Raw genomic sequence first — 14,323 nt, 5'->3', positions numbered from 1 at the left:
AAGTTTCCATGCTTGGAACACAAAGCTACGACATATCTTGCAACCCATACAGGTCAGATGAACAAGCAGCAAAGTTTTCGTTTATGACCAGCTTGAAGTTCACCGCTATAGGCTCGACAGTCAATATTTATCCGCCACAGAAAAATATGTGTGCACTTTAATAACTTCACCTGAGTGCGATAGCTACCACCGTTTGCGAGAGGAAATACGCATGGAAGGCAACAAAATTTATTACACAGATGATGATGATGAGCACAGGGCAAGGGGTTTTCGCTACCTGGTATATCAGGGCAATTAAAGTTGCTTGACAACAGAGGTTTGCTTACACGATAAAATTTAAAAGACGTTGAGACACAGACGCAGCAGCAGTATTTAACGCTGCTAAATTGACTAAAGCATTTTAGGAAGCGAACAAAAATTGGACTAGATCAGCGCCAGTCTTAACGCATAAATAACAAAAGACTAGACAGTGTCACCAGCAGGCTTTATATCTACCGCGAACCATGCACACGGGGCCATGTTCGTCAAGCGCAGGGTCACATGATGGGCCGAATTTCTGAGAAAGAGAGAGCGAAGGAAGCTTTCGCTTCGCGGAGAGTTGACTCGCGAAGGCTGGATGCGCGACGTAATTAATGCTCCCTCCTATGTTATTTCCTTCCTCCTTGGGTCGCGACGTCAAGGTCACCTGGGTCTTCGGCTCAGTTACGAGAGAACACAGGGAAGTCATGTAATATTGTTTATGCCGAATGTTGCTTACGGACCATTACAGACACTGGTCGAGACAGTCGGGTGGGGGGGCAGGCCCCTCCTTGTTCTTTAGGGAGAGGTTCCGCCTCCTCTTGGCAGGTCCACGGCAGCACCCATTCGACAAGCGCTGGATGTGGTTTTATTACCAGTAGTGTCTTCTGCGGGGCACTTCAAACTCTGCAATTTTTCGAATAATGATTTCATGGCGATTAATCGGTTGATAGGTATATATATTTTATGAGCGTGTGTGAGTGCAATGTGCGCGTGCTATACTGGTCGCCGCCCTATGAGGCCTCCCCTCCCCCCCCCCCTTCACTGAAGGGAGACCTTAAACCCTGGAGGAGACAGTGGGAGAGAAAGAACTGCGGGGCAGGAAGGTGTCCTTCTTGAACTACTTCCCTTCAATATTTCATTTACTTGGATTTCCCCTATTAATAATCTCTTATTAAAATTTCTTGCGGTAGAACGCTCCCCGGACGCGACTGTACAACTTCCAGTGCATAACCAAAATTTTATACAGATCCTGGTGAGGGGCCCTTTATTAGTGAATATATCTTAAACATCAAAACTGGTTCCGAGAAGCTATCATTGGAGTGACACGGCACAAGTTCGCAATAACAGCGCAATGGTCTTCCTGTGTGATATTCTAGACATCGTCGCATTTCGCCCTATCGCCACATTGTGTAATAGCTGCATTTTGAGCCAATCACAGAGGCCGTAGCAGCCCTCTGGATCAATGAAAGCTTGAAAGACGGCGAATTCGACAACGTGGCGGAATTTCACACTCTCCAGAATATCATCCCAGGTTGGGCTCACTAGACCACCGAATCAGGCTACGACTCCGGCTCGCTTGGCGAGTCCGGCAAACTTTCCATTGCGCAAAGCCCGACTGAAGCCCTTGGCCCAAAGTCGCGCGTCTTTCATGCTTGGCCGAGCGGCGTCCGGAAAGTCCTGCCACCGCTGGTCGTTAGGGTCAGGCGCCAGGATCGCTGTCAGCCGCATGGCGTACTCCACGTTGTCGTCCAGGTCCAGGTCTGCGAAGTAGTAGCAGTTGGACGCGCGACTCCAGGGTCTCGTACGCTGCGTAGGCTCCTCCGCGCCCTTGAGAAAGCGTGCAACGCGGGAGCAGGACTTCGAGATGGGATCATCGTTTCCGAGGCTTTTGTGTAGGATTCGGTTTAGACTCGCGGCGCTGAGTCCAGTCTTATCCTGCACGTCATAGAGGAGCTTCACTACTTCTAGGTGGCCGAACTTTGCTTGCGTCAGGAAGCCTTCTTCCAGGAATCTTTGGTCAGCACTGCACAATAATAACAGGCAGGAAACCGCAGATTAGCCTATAGCGAAATGAATGAATGAATGAATGAATGAATGAATGAATGAATGAATGAATGAATGAATGAATGAATGAATGAATTTAGGATCTACTTCGGTCTCAAAGACGATGCAGGTGGCGTTACATTTACCAGCCGGGGCAGCCCAACTGATATATGGTGTCGCGATGCTAAGCTTGTGGTCGCGGTTTCTATCCCGGCCGCTGGCGGCCGCATTTAGATGGGGTCGGAATGCAAAAGCGCTCGTGTACCGTAGGGTGCACGTTGATTCCCAGGTGGTCAAACACGAGAAACACCAGGAAATAGCGTTGTACTGAGCGACGAACGAAAGAGAGCTGTTGGTATGAGTGACACAGGCTCCGCATAGCGGCCTTAGAACGCCTAGCTTAGATTTATTGCCTGGGCCACATAGCCATATTCTTTCATATATCTAACAGTGAAAGCACTCCTTCATGCGATATTAATCAGGCTCAAAAAGCGATGAGGCCTGCAAGTGCGTATCGTCACTGTCTAAAGAAAACACGGAATTGAAATATTAATTTATAAACTGTGTTAGCGATATCTTGGAGGCTACTGATCAAGGTATGCTGTTATAATTGAGCTTATCCAAGCCCGCGCTTTCCCTGCTCAGGTTATCGCCAACACCATTCAGGAGTGCTTTTAACAAAAGATGGGGAGGGTAAATGAAAAAAAAAAGAGGGCTCCAATCCACGCAGTGAAGGTGGTTGGCCAGCGAAGCTGTGGTGTCACCCGATCCGCTAGACCGATGTAACGTATAGCCTTGGACGCTTGAGCAATGCGCTACCGGAAATGATTGACAGCACGATAATTAAATTCATTGTACCAAAACGAAGTTCTGTATTGTCTTGTCACGCTTTGGGCTTGCGCTGAGCCTCGGGTCCTGCCGAGCCTGAGCAAGACTACATTGTGCATATGACGGTGCTGTTCCCGTCGCCGCTCATCGTGTTCAGGCTGCTCTTCGGGAGTCCTAACTATACGTGGCCTTCCATAGCGCTATCACAGTACAAATGAAATCGGTTGCTAGGCGAGTTCTTTAACATATAAAAGTGTAGTGACATCACTTTCTACTTCGTATGCTACAGTTGGCGCTTATGCAACCGAGATCTTTACCGGGAAAAGCTCGCGGCAAACACTACGTGTTTGGCATTGTTCGTACGCACCTTATCGTCTACAATATGGTTCAGCGCTTTTTCTGTACTTCTCTTTATTGAAACGCATACTGGGGTGTGCCTTGCATGCGTAATTCCAATGGAGATAAGCACTTTTCGCTTCAATTCGTGGAATGGTTTTATGTAGACGCAGACTAAGAAATCCCGCGATTCGAATCATACATACAGCTTCGCTGTGATGAAGTCAGAGTATCGCTACAAGGGCGAAGAAATGAATCCGGTATTAACATGGGGGAACAATAGTGAGCGGTCGGTTGGTTGGACAACACTTCAATCACGAAACTAACTTTTTATTCGAAGCATGTGCCCACAAAAGCAACTGATATTCAAAGCACAGATATAGCGGCGAGCACTGTCGGCGATCGTCGAAACAGCTGGTCAAGAGCGTCGGCTTTTATACATGACTCGTCAAAGGTTCCAGCGTAATCGTTGGTGCCCGCGTGCCTTCCAGAAAGTGCTATACAATTCGCGTCGCGCATATAATCAGATTGCACAAGGTTCGGTGACAACATGGGGCGCAGACAAAAAACCACGAAGTTTGCACCCTGGTCGAGCAACTTTGCGGCTTTCTTGTTACGTAACAACAAATAAAATAAAATTAGCATGTCACACTATCCCACAGTACACGAGTAAGTTTGTGAATTCATACACAACATGCACATCTGCGCAAAAAAAAGAAGAAAGAAAATAGAATTAAGTTGAATTGAATTCTGGGGCTTTATGGGCCAAAACCACGATTTGGTCATGAGGCACGCCACAGTGGGGGCGGATTAATTTAGACCACTCTTTAACTTGCCCCCAATGCGCGGGACACGGGCGCATTTTTTTTTTTTTTTTTTTTTTGCATTTCGCCTCCATCGGAATGCGCCCGCCGCGGCCGGGATTTGATCCCGCGACCTCGTTCTTAGCGGCGCAACACCATAGCCGCTAAGCCACCGCGGCGGATAAACTACATGTAGCACTTGAATATAATGGTATACAATGTATTCAGCGCAAGAATAGGTTAGCAAAAATTCTGCCACTGAAGGACATGCTAATATATATATATATATCCAAAGTACTACACTATAACTTAAGCAGTTGCACCCTTTGGGATGTATGTTTGCCACACAACAATAATCCTCATCTGTCTTGCCCGCATTTCCTTTAATGCTGCGAGCCCGGTACTTCCAAGTCACAAACGGCATGCACGTTATCGGCATGACAGAGCATTCTCGACAGGAAAGTAACGAGCGCAGCGTTTTCAAGAAAGGAAAAGCAAGCAAGACAGATGACGATTATCGTTGTGTGGCAAATATACACCAAAAAGGTTGCAACTGTTACAAGAGTCTATCTGGTTACATGCTGCACTAGGTCGCAAGTCAACATCATGTCACAACTGTAGCATTCTCTAGTGAGTCAAATGTAGGGGCTATTGATACAATCAATGGTAGACAGGTAAAATCACCGGCCATAATCAGTTTTCTGGTGCTCAGCGATGGCATGTAGTCATATAACACTGAAAGGAGCTCTGGCGGCGCTGGCAGAGTTCTACAAACAGCACCGAACGTACACATGTGGCCCGAACATTTAACATTTAAGAAGATGAAGAGGCTTTCGGGATCACCGATCTGTATGGGGGAGGATGGTGGCTGAAAGAGCATGCTTCAATATTATCGCAATAACCTCCCTCCCCCCCCCCATGACTACGTGTCTCAGAAGCTAAAGCCTTAGTGCAAGCGACAGTCATTACCTCGAGTCAGCATCGTTGTTGGCGTGGTAGGCGTACTGACCGAGGACTAGGAGCACGATGTAAGGCTTCACCACACCACGGTGGCCTTTGAGAGCTAGCGGCGTTAAGAACCTCCCGTTGGGGCTGTACGCGTCTCCGTCGAACGACGTCGGCACCGCCACGGCAAACGCCCTCTTCATCCGTCTCCAAAAGAAGTCCTCCACGTCCCTGACCGATTTGGCTACGACAACGGCTAGTGCGAGGCTGTAGAAGCCGATGATCATTCCAGCTTCGTCGAGAGCCTCACGACTATTTCGACTCTTCCGTATCAGGTCCGCCAAGAAGGTGATCAATCCCGGCGATTCAGGAAGAGGCTCGACCTTCTCAGGTTTCCGTCCAAAGAGGGTCGGAAGTTCGGCGAGGTTCAAGACAGGTCCTAAGGGTGGGGACCGGTCGACGGGATCATGTACCTTGAATGCACATAAAGACGAAGAGTACAATGCTCATTCAACAAAGCTACATTTGTAGCATTCGCTTCTGAGGCACCGGGTTGGGTGTGTTTTTTGTCGAAAGCAGAGGTCTACTGTGTGACAGAAAGCGACGCAGAGGCTGAATAAACATCCCGATGCCATATTTTCTTTTCGAAGCGTCACCATGCGACGGAGCGCCTCTATGCCACGTGACAATGGCTGGTCAATGCTTATGTTATTGCTTATTGACACAAATACGTCCGTCCTAAATATTTAGCCTGGCGTATCGTTCACACCTTTTCGGACTATAGAAACTTGCGCCACGAAATTTGTGACACCAGACAATGACGCCATACCTGTGCCTTCCGACAAAAACTAAAGTCTACCGCTGGATATCACGCAAGCCTTGAAAGTCTTGATAAGGTCTTCAAGCGCAATTTTGAACACGAACGAGTCACGTTCGTCCGAACTATTAGTGAGGATAGGCTTGACTGTGAACTTACATCACCACCCTCTGCTGGTGACAAGCGCAAGTTGCTGATGCCGTCAGGGCACATTAATTTTGTCTGTGAGCTGGTTAACGAAAACAACGCTTTTATTTTACGGCATCATTTATTCCCGGACATGCCGTGGTTACTTAGTGCCTATAACGTTCGGCTGCTAAGCACGAGGTCGCGGGATCGAATCCCGGCCACGGCGGCCACATTTCGATAGAGGCGAAACGCGAAAACACCCGTGTACTTAGATTTAGGTGCACGTTAAAGAACCCTAGGTGGTCAAAATTTGCAGAGTCCCCCACCACGGCGTACCCCAGAATGAGATCGTGGTGTTGGCACGCAAGAACACTATAATTTATCATTAAAAAATTCTGTCCGCGTTTCTTGCAGGATACACTGCGTAGTCAGTTTCAATTAAAGGCGCACAATGACCGAGTATTCAAAGACACGCTTCAACCACAGTGACCACACCAAGTATACTTGCTGTTTGTGCTCGCGGGAGCATATACAATAATTGTACCTGCAAGTGCAGTGTGGTGCAGCCCCCCCCCCCTATTAAAGTATTAAGTATATTGTTAATATGCTTCGAAGATTCCCGAGCAAGCTTCAGGTGGCGTTAGCCTGGCCGGCCGAAACAACCCCGCAAAGTCCGCTGAATTAAGACCCTATACCACTAATCAAGTCCGAAAGGTCTATCCTAATGCATCATGTTGAAAGAGGGCTCCCCAAGAAATCCCTCATCGTAGTAATCGCCGAGGGGCCCTTTTGGCGCTTTGTGTCACAAGACAGCACTGTACTCCACTAGGGAAGGATGCTTATTGGCACTTGCGGATTCAGACGGGTCCACTGGAAATCGGGCAATCTCACCCGCCCATCTTACCCACCTTTTCTGCCCCTATATGAGCTCATTCCATCATTCTACAACAAGGATGGAACGAGTCCCAACTTGTCCTTCTTCTCCAAGATAAACACACCTTTATGCTACCTTGCGTCTAGGAGGAACGTTTCAGAAACATTTCTCCGCTATGTTTAGAGGAACGTTCCAGAAACGTTTCTCCCCTGTGTTTAGGAAGAACCTTACAGGAGGAACGTCTAGTCAAGGCAGGTTTGCGAATAGCCAGGGTTATTCTACTTCAATGCTCATATGAATGAAATAATGAATGAACCTTGAAGATGTCAGCCAAGAGAGGTGTGCGAGGAGTCGTCGGCGACGGCGTGGCAGCCACGCACTCGAGCATGAGGTGGTCGAACGAATCGTGCCACACACCAGAGGCGAAGATCCTCAGCCAGGACGCGTACAGAGACCGCCTGGTGCCGTCATCCGGGTACCTGACACCCATGAGGACCTCCCTGGCACCCTTCTTGGCCATGACGTCGCTCCAATCGTCGCGGTAGTAAAAGTCGCGCAACAAATTCTGATCGCGCATGTTAGCCATCATGCTAAAAAAGAGAAGTTCTATTTCCCATTCTCCCCATTGCTGACGGTGTCCAGACCTTGCACTGTCCATGACACAGAGTCGCTGACCCGTGCTCCGTACAAATGTAGTTAGTAAGAGAACTGAAAGAAAGGAAAGGCACAAAACCATGTTGGTGTCCAAGTTTCAGATCCATCAAATTCGTGTTATATGTCCCCAACCGCGGGCTTTTACCATTACACAAGAAATCGTCATCACCATCACCATCAGTATCATCATCATCAGAGCAGTGGCGGGCATCACAAATCAGAGCGCTGATACCGCTCTGATTATCTCTTAATTGACAGCTTTGACGCGTACATTATAATTGCAGGTTTCAATGTTTCACAGCTGAGGGCGCGTCCACTTGCTTGGTATCCTGGGGCCAGCACGAAACCTGAGGTATTCGTAACCTAACACGTAATTTATAATACTAAGTGACGGTTTCCGTTGAAAATATTAACTATCACTAAGTGTTATTTGATGGCTTAAAGTTCGTTTCTCCAACTGCTTTGGTTTTCTGCAGTACGCCTTCCCCCCAAGATATTTCGGTGACAGACACTGCCAACTGTAAAGTCGAGACAGTTGAACTTTTGGTCACTTATTTGCGGACTTGTGGTCATATCCTTCGGTATAAAACGTACTGAGAGTCTAGGCTATACCTCCCCAGAACTTTAGGACCAAGGCACTGTAGAATCAGTGCGCTGTAGATGATTACCGAAATGATAAAACCCATCTGTGAACTTAGGAGACCTCGCACTAGGAAATGTCACGTCCCTAGCGTGGAAATGCCTCGAAAACAACATAAACTGAAAACGAAGCGTAAATAACAGCAAAAAATTGTCACAGAATATATGTCACAAATTAGTGCACAAAAAAGCAGGCACGCTGCCGTTTATCTTTATGATATCTGCGTCAACCGTGTTGACATGAAGGCGTTTTTTTTCTTCTTTAAGGCGAAAGCCTTAGATCTTTATGTTTCAAGGTCACGTTGTGAGGTACAGAAAATCCGAGCGCTCGTGCCACTACTCGCGAGTTCGTCGTTGCCTTCTTTCACATCGCTTCTTCCACATGGATGCCACTAATCATGTTAAAAAGAAGGCACACTTAATTAATATAGAGTTAATTAAGACACTCGAACCCATGGATATATGTGTTAATTAGGACTAAGTTGATTAAGGCACAGTTAATTAATGTAGATTTAATTGAGGCACTCGCATCAACGACCTTTTGTGGGAGAAAACAAGTAATAAGAAGTAACAACGCATTTGAATAAGAATGTCAAGTAATTTAATGGATGTCTCGTGAGCGCACAGGCTTTCGCCTTCACCCTCTTTGGCGTATGCTAAAGTGACTGTCAATTTCTTTTGCTTTTTTTTTGCGAAAAGGCGAGCTTTGCTTTGTCGCCGACTTCATCCGCACTAAACGAATAGAGCAACAAAGTCCGGCACACGACAACTTTCCTTCCACAATTCGCCAGCAGACAAGTCTGAAAGTGCAGCTGCACGACAAATTAGCTCCTAATTTGAGCACGACAGCGGGGTCTAAGACGTGACATCGGTATTGAAGTACGCTCCAACTTATTACGTTTTTTTTTCTTTTTTTCTAAAGCATAACGCTACTGTGGCCTAGAGAGGCTTTCAGTGAAGGCGATGATACCTTCAAAAAGAGGGCCACCTGTTTATGCAAATCTTTCAAAGCAGCGCTTTCTGAAGGCGAGCAAATGTTGTTGCTAATGAGGTCCTTTGTTTTGTTTGACAAAAATAAAGCGCTGCAGTGATGTAGACATTCTTTTGTTCGTGCAGTGCCTTGTATTCTGAAAGTATCTTGAAAGTAGCGAAATAACTTTCCACCTCGATATTTTGTACGTATACTCAGGTACTTTTAGAATTTGGGTATTTTGTATTTTATTGAGTGAAAATTTGGCTTAGTATTTAGTATTTTATCTTAAATACTTTCGTTCAGTATATGTACATGACTGATGTTCAGCGACGAACGCGCGCAGCAACTAAGTTACGCAAGAGCAGGCGCCCTTCACATCGGCGGCTTTGTATTGGCGATGAAAGTCAGACCACCCGAGACCGCCAATCACCGACCACGGAAACGGGCGAAAGAGCCAAAGAAGTCTATTAGCTTTAAGACTGCTTTCGTTAGCAGATGAAGAGTAGCCTACCAGTACGGATGGGGGAACGCCTCTAAAACGAACGCCATTACAACGAAACTAGATCACTACAACGAATTCGCCGGTACAAGGAAGGAATATAGGCTTCCCCGAGGGCTGGTTTGTTGGTTTACATAGAACACGCGTATACAGTGGCTCCGCCACTTTTCTCCGTAGCCACAACAGAACAGCAGAGCGCATAGGAAGCGCCGGTCGACCCCGCAACAAAGGTTATGAGGGAAGGTCTGGATGCCGCATTAGCTATATAATATAGACAACTCCTACTTCAAGCCTGCAATCCAGAACATATAATATATGTGCCTCGCTGAGTCTGCAGTGATGCCTTAAAATGCGTATTTAAGCGCAGAAAAGTTAACGCGAAGCCAGTACAGTTAAGTTTTTGATACGCTGGAGTGAAGCTTCAACGATATATAGTTCAACAAGCCGAGCACTAATCAATCATTTGCTACTGTATTACTTAGGTCTAAACTCAAATAAAATTTCCTTGTTTTTTTTTGTAAAAATCTACTCTCCATGGCAGCAAATAAAGGTGATCAAGCTGCTCTCATTCACCTCCATGTGAACTGCGCTTGGGCATTAGAGGGTAAAACCGACGTGATTATCTGCTCGGAAATGACGACTGACGACATCATCGAGACCATAAGGATGGCATGAAAGCGAGGGTCTACGAAGGCAGCTGTGACGAAGAGCCTGTAGACAGGTATACGTCTGAAGACAGGTATGTCTGTTCAAATGCAACATGTATGAACTCGTGGCTGTAAGCATTTGGTCCAGTGTGTTCTTAAGTAGTACGTACATCATGCCTACATGTGAAGACATGTTGCATCTGAGCGTTGCTTGTGTTTTCTCCCTTACACATAACCTGAATGCATAGTCTTCATTGCACCAGCTACTAGTTTCTGAGTTTTCGGTTCAAAAGAGCGAGAGAGAGAGAGAGTTAAAAGAGATGAGAAAGAGAGGGAGATTAACCGGAAGATATATATCCAGTTTGCTACCCTGCATATTGGTTCAAACTTCTCAGAAAATGCTAGCTAAGAAATTTGAAGAGGAACCCACGCTCTGCAGTTGTAATTTGCCTCAAGCTGAGCATGCCGCGATCCTCGATGCCATATAGCGTTCGACTGTATAGTCGCACATTCCGCCGAACGAAGTGCCCAGAAGAAAATTGGCGACTTAATTCCCAAAGTATCTCTTTAGTTAATATTAACTAGGGTTATTTTTTGCCGAACGTGCTTGGCTAGCTGCGCGCGACCTTTACAGCGAAGTGACCCGTACAACGAAGGATTCTGGAGGTCTTAAACGCTTCCTTATAGAGGCTGTCTGACTGTATGAAGCTACACCATAAGTCGCACAACATAACAAAGGTAGAAGAAACACATTCTAAATTCTGATATGGCATTACGAGAAGTCCTTGAGGCTCTGAACGTCGCAGCTGAAGAATACGGCTTGAAATCTCGCCATCGCATCAAAACACAACAGATGCACTGCAATTTATCCACGCTAAACTACAGACATAACACGCGAACCAAAGTTTTTCACTGAATGACGTGAACTGACTGTGGAGTGTATTAGAACATGCAACCATTCAAGCACACTCTAGAACAATAATGAAAGTTCTATAGCAGCTGGGAGTTGAAAGAAAAGGGTACATGCAGTCTACCATTCAGTGCAGCGCCTATAAATGCACACTTCACGGCGTTGTCCGCCTACTCATTATACACGACTCGAGCTGCTTTTCTCCTAACATGTTTGTCCGAGCGAAAAGGAAAGGAGTACTGCACCTGAATAAGTTTGTTCTGGAAGACAAAAAAAATTGCATCCCGATACCTGTTGGTCAAAGCGTTGCGGCATACTTACTTTCGGAACAAACGCTGGCACAACTTCACACGAAGAGCCTTACAGAACATTAATTGCTGAGCACCTTCCGTGTAGACAACACCTTCATAAGTTCTGGCTATCACGGCTGCAGTTCGACGCACGATCTATCAGTCGTGCGACGGTGTCATTTTTACTCAGATCCGCACGGCCGCATATCGCAGCACATATATGCTTCATTGTTATGATATCTGCGGGACTCAGGTACGCCTTCTCGCTGCCGCCACTTATCCTAGGTGTATTGCGCGCCCTGAAGCAATGATCGTAACTGCCATTACCATAACTAATCTGTTTAAGTGCATCGTCAAGGACGAAAGTCTCTCCCGGAGCCCTCCTGTTACTTTTGGCAACCGAACTAACAATATTAGAATCAGAATCGGGATTATTTCTTTTAAGAGGAAGCTTTAGCTCTGGCCCAACTCCGACGCAGCCTATTCAAATACACGTAAAACGCAAAAACGCTTTCTGAGATAACCCTCGAGCCCATTCTAATGAAATTTATTGCATTTGAGAGAGAAAGTTAAATTCTAGTGACTGTTGGAAGTGGAATTTCGATTTAGGGCGTGAGTTTTGTTAAAAGAATTTTCAAAAATTCGATAGTTCTAAACAAAATAGACGCACGAGGTTTATAAATTCATATCCCTGCATCACAAACAGATATCGCGGTTCTGTAAACGGCATCCGTTAGATCATTCAAAGCGGAGAAATTCAATGTGCCAATTTATATCTTACATGAATTTGTTACGTTGCACACAAGGGTTCTGCAAAAGCTGCATTTTCATATTACTGAATTTTGAAGATTGATGTGTAACATATCAATTTTGTCCGTTTTAGATTTACTATCAGATGCAATTCACAGAAGTGTGATATCATTTTTCTTTGCTGAGTTAGAGAGTTGGAAACTTGATAGTTTCGTTTTTCTAAAAATTTTTTTACTTCTGCCAATTTTTAATTAAAAAATGACGATCTAAATAAAAAAGTGGAAAGCAACAGTCACTAGATTTTATGTTTTTCTTTTATATGCAACAAACCTCGTCAAATTTGGTGCCGTGGTTGCCGAAAAAACGAATTCTCCTTTTACATGTGTTTAGATTGGAGCACCCGAGCTAAAGCTTAGATTTGGGAGGAGTCCAGTCAATAGCTTCATTGGATCTGGGACACTGGTTGCATATGGAATATTATATGAGTCGCAGGGAATAACTTAAATACATAACATCAAAAATGAAATGCCGGCACATTTATGGAACTCATCACTCTACATAATCCCCTGCCGTCCATGACTTTATTCACCTTGTTTTGGCACCCATTCGGTCACTCTGATTCACCATCGCTTATCTGTTCTACGCATTATATGACCTGGCCAACTCAACCTATTCCCCTTGATTACCACTAGAATATCATCAACACGGGCGTTTTGTAATGTATGCAAAAAAAATCAGGATGGTTTGTATCCCAACTGTATAACTGCCAAGCTGTATAACAAAAAAATAACCATTTTAAAACACGGTGCAAGATACAAACATAAGAGTTCGGTCGCCAGAGGTCTGACAACCTAACACCATAGGTCTTTAATTGTAACTTGCACTGCGTCTTCCTTATCTTTTTTTTTTTACGTTGAGCAGCTTGGACTCTAGCTGGGACACCGTATATACAAGTACATGGGTGTAAACATACCTGTTTTGTATACATGGGTTGGCTGGAGGCTATTGTGCGACTTGGGGCTGGGCAAGAGGCACAGAATATTTGAAAGAAGAAGACGGTTTAGGAGCAAAATGACAACTAGTTTACGTGGTATAACAACATGATAACTCGGTTACATTGCGGAGCAAACACAGTAGCTAGACGCGCCAGCGGCTAGGGCGAGACTGCTTCGGTGTTTCGGTCCGCAGAGCGCATTGTCCGCAGAAGGGCGGTCGGATATCCGATACACGCCGGATGGGAACGAGATCTGTTGGCTCTCGCATGAAACGCACGTGACAAAAAGCGATCACGGGAGAAGCGCCCTCACAACATATATATATATATATATATATATATATATATATATATATATATATATATATATATATATATATATATATATATATATATATATATAGGGAGAGAGAGAGTGTGTGTGTGCGCGCGTGTTCCAAAAGCCGGGCAGATAGAAGTTTACTCCTACTTAACAAATTAACAAAAGGGTATAGACGTTTCGCCACCTATGCAAGGTGGCACCTTCAATATGAACTGACACAAATGAAGGGAGGTCCATTCTACTCGTCCCACACGTCCCTGTAGACGTCCGGCAGGGCGCCACAGTTAGTGTTGCACGCAGATTCGTCACGACGGATGAACCAGGATTCCGGGAGTTCCCCCCCCCCGCCTTGTTTACTGTGGGGTCAGCGTTGTCGCATTGTCAAGGTCGAAGCGGTGTCGTCGTCCAGCGGCGTTCGACAAGTCCGGTCTTTGAACGTGTTGCATGGGTGGCCTTGGCAAGGCCACCCATGGCGAGCTTTTTTTCGTACGCTAAGCCCTGTGTAGAATAATTAAAGGCTACGACCAAGGCTCTGGGGAGGTCACTTCGCGAGTGCGACTACAAAGCTGCTGCGTGAGACTATTTCTGGCAGCGGCGTACAGCGGCCGCGCACGCAGGAGCCTCGAAGGAAGGATTCTCACTCGTCGGGGTTCGCTTCAAGACTGAACGTTTATTTTACAAAAGACATCGCAGTGACTAGAAAGGGAAGAGAAAAGGAAATACAAAATACGAGTTGTCCGTTGGCGGCACCGACGCCTGCGTCCTTCTCGGAAGCGCCGGCCATTCGCACCCAGCAGGCGGTCCGCCGAAAACACGGGGCACGGATCAGGTTGCGGGTCGAGGCGCCGG

General features: G+C 46.0%; 1 protein-coding gene across 1 annotated transcript; it reads right to left on the bottom strand.

The window, feature by feature from the left end:
- Nucleotides 1–214: 214 nt before the first annotated feature.
- LOC142563155 (uncharacterized) lies at nt 215–13,316 on the bottom strand. Its single transcript, XM_075673701.1, has 4 exons — nt 13,132–13,316; nt 7,113–7,504; nt 5,001–5,449; nt 215–2,044 (listed from the first exon to the last, which is right to left on the bottom strand). The coding sequence occupies exons 2-4, from the start codon at nt 7,452–7,454 to the stop codon at nt 1,576–1,578; spliced, it is 1,260 nt and encodes a 419-aa protein (XP_075529816.1). The 5' UTR covers nt 7,455–7,504; nt 13,132–13,316; the 3' UTR covers nt 215–1,575.
- Nucleotides 13,317–14,323: the final 1,007 nt, after the last annotated feature.

Source organism: Dermacentor variabilis, chromosome 11, assembly GCF_050947875.1.
Source record: "Dermacentor variabilis isolate Ectoservices chromosome 11, ASM5094787v1, whole genome shotgun sequence".
In the NCBI taxonomy this organism is placed as follows: Eukaryota; Metazoa; Arthropoda; class Arachnida; order Ixodida; family Ixodidae; genus Dermacentor; species Dermacentor variabilis.
Note: the sequence above shows the minus strand (reverse complement) of the source record. Positions and strands in the feature narration are given on the sequence as shown.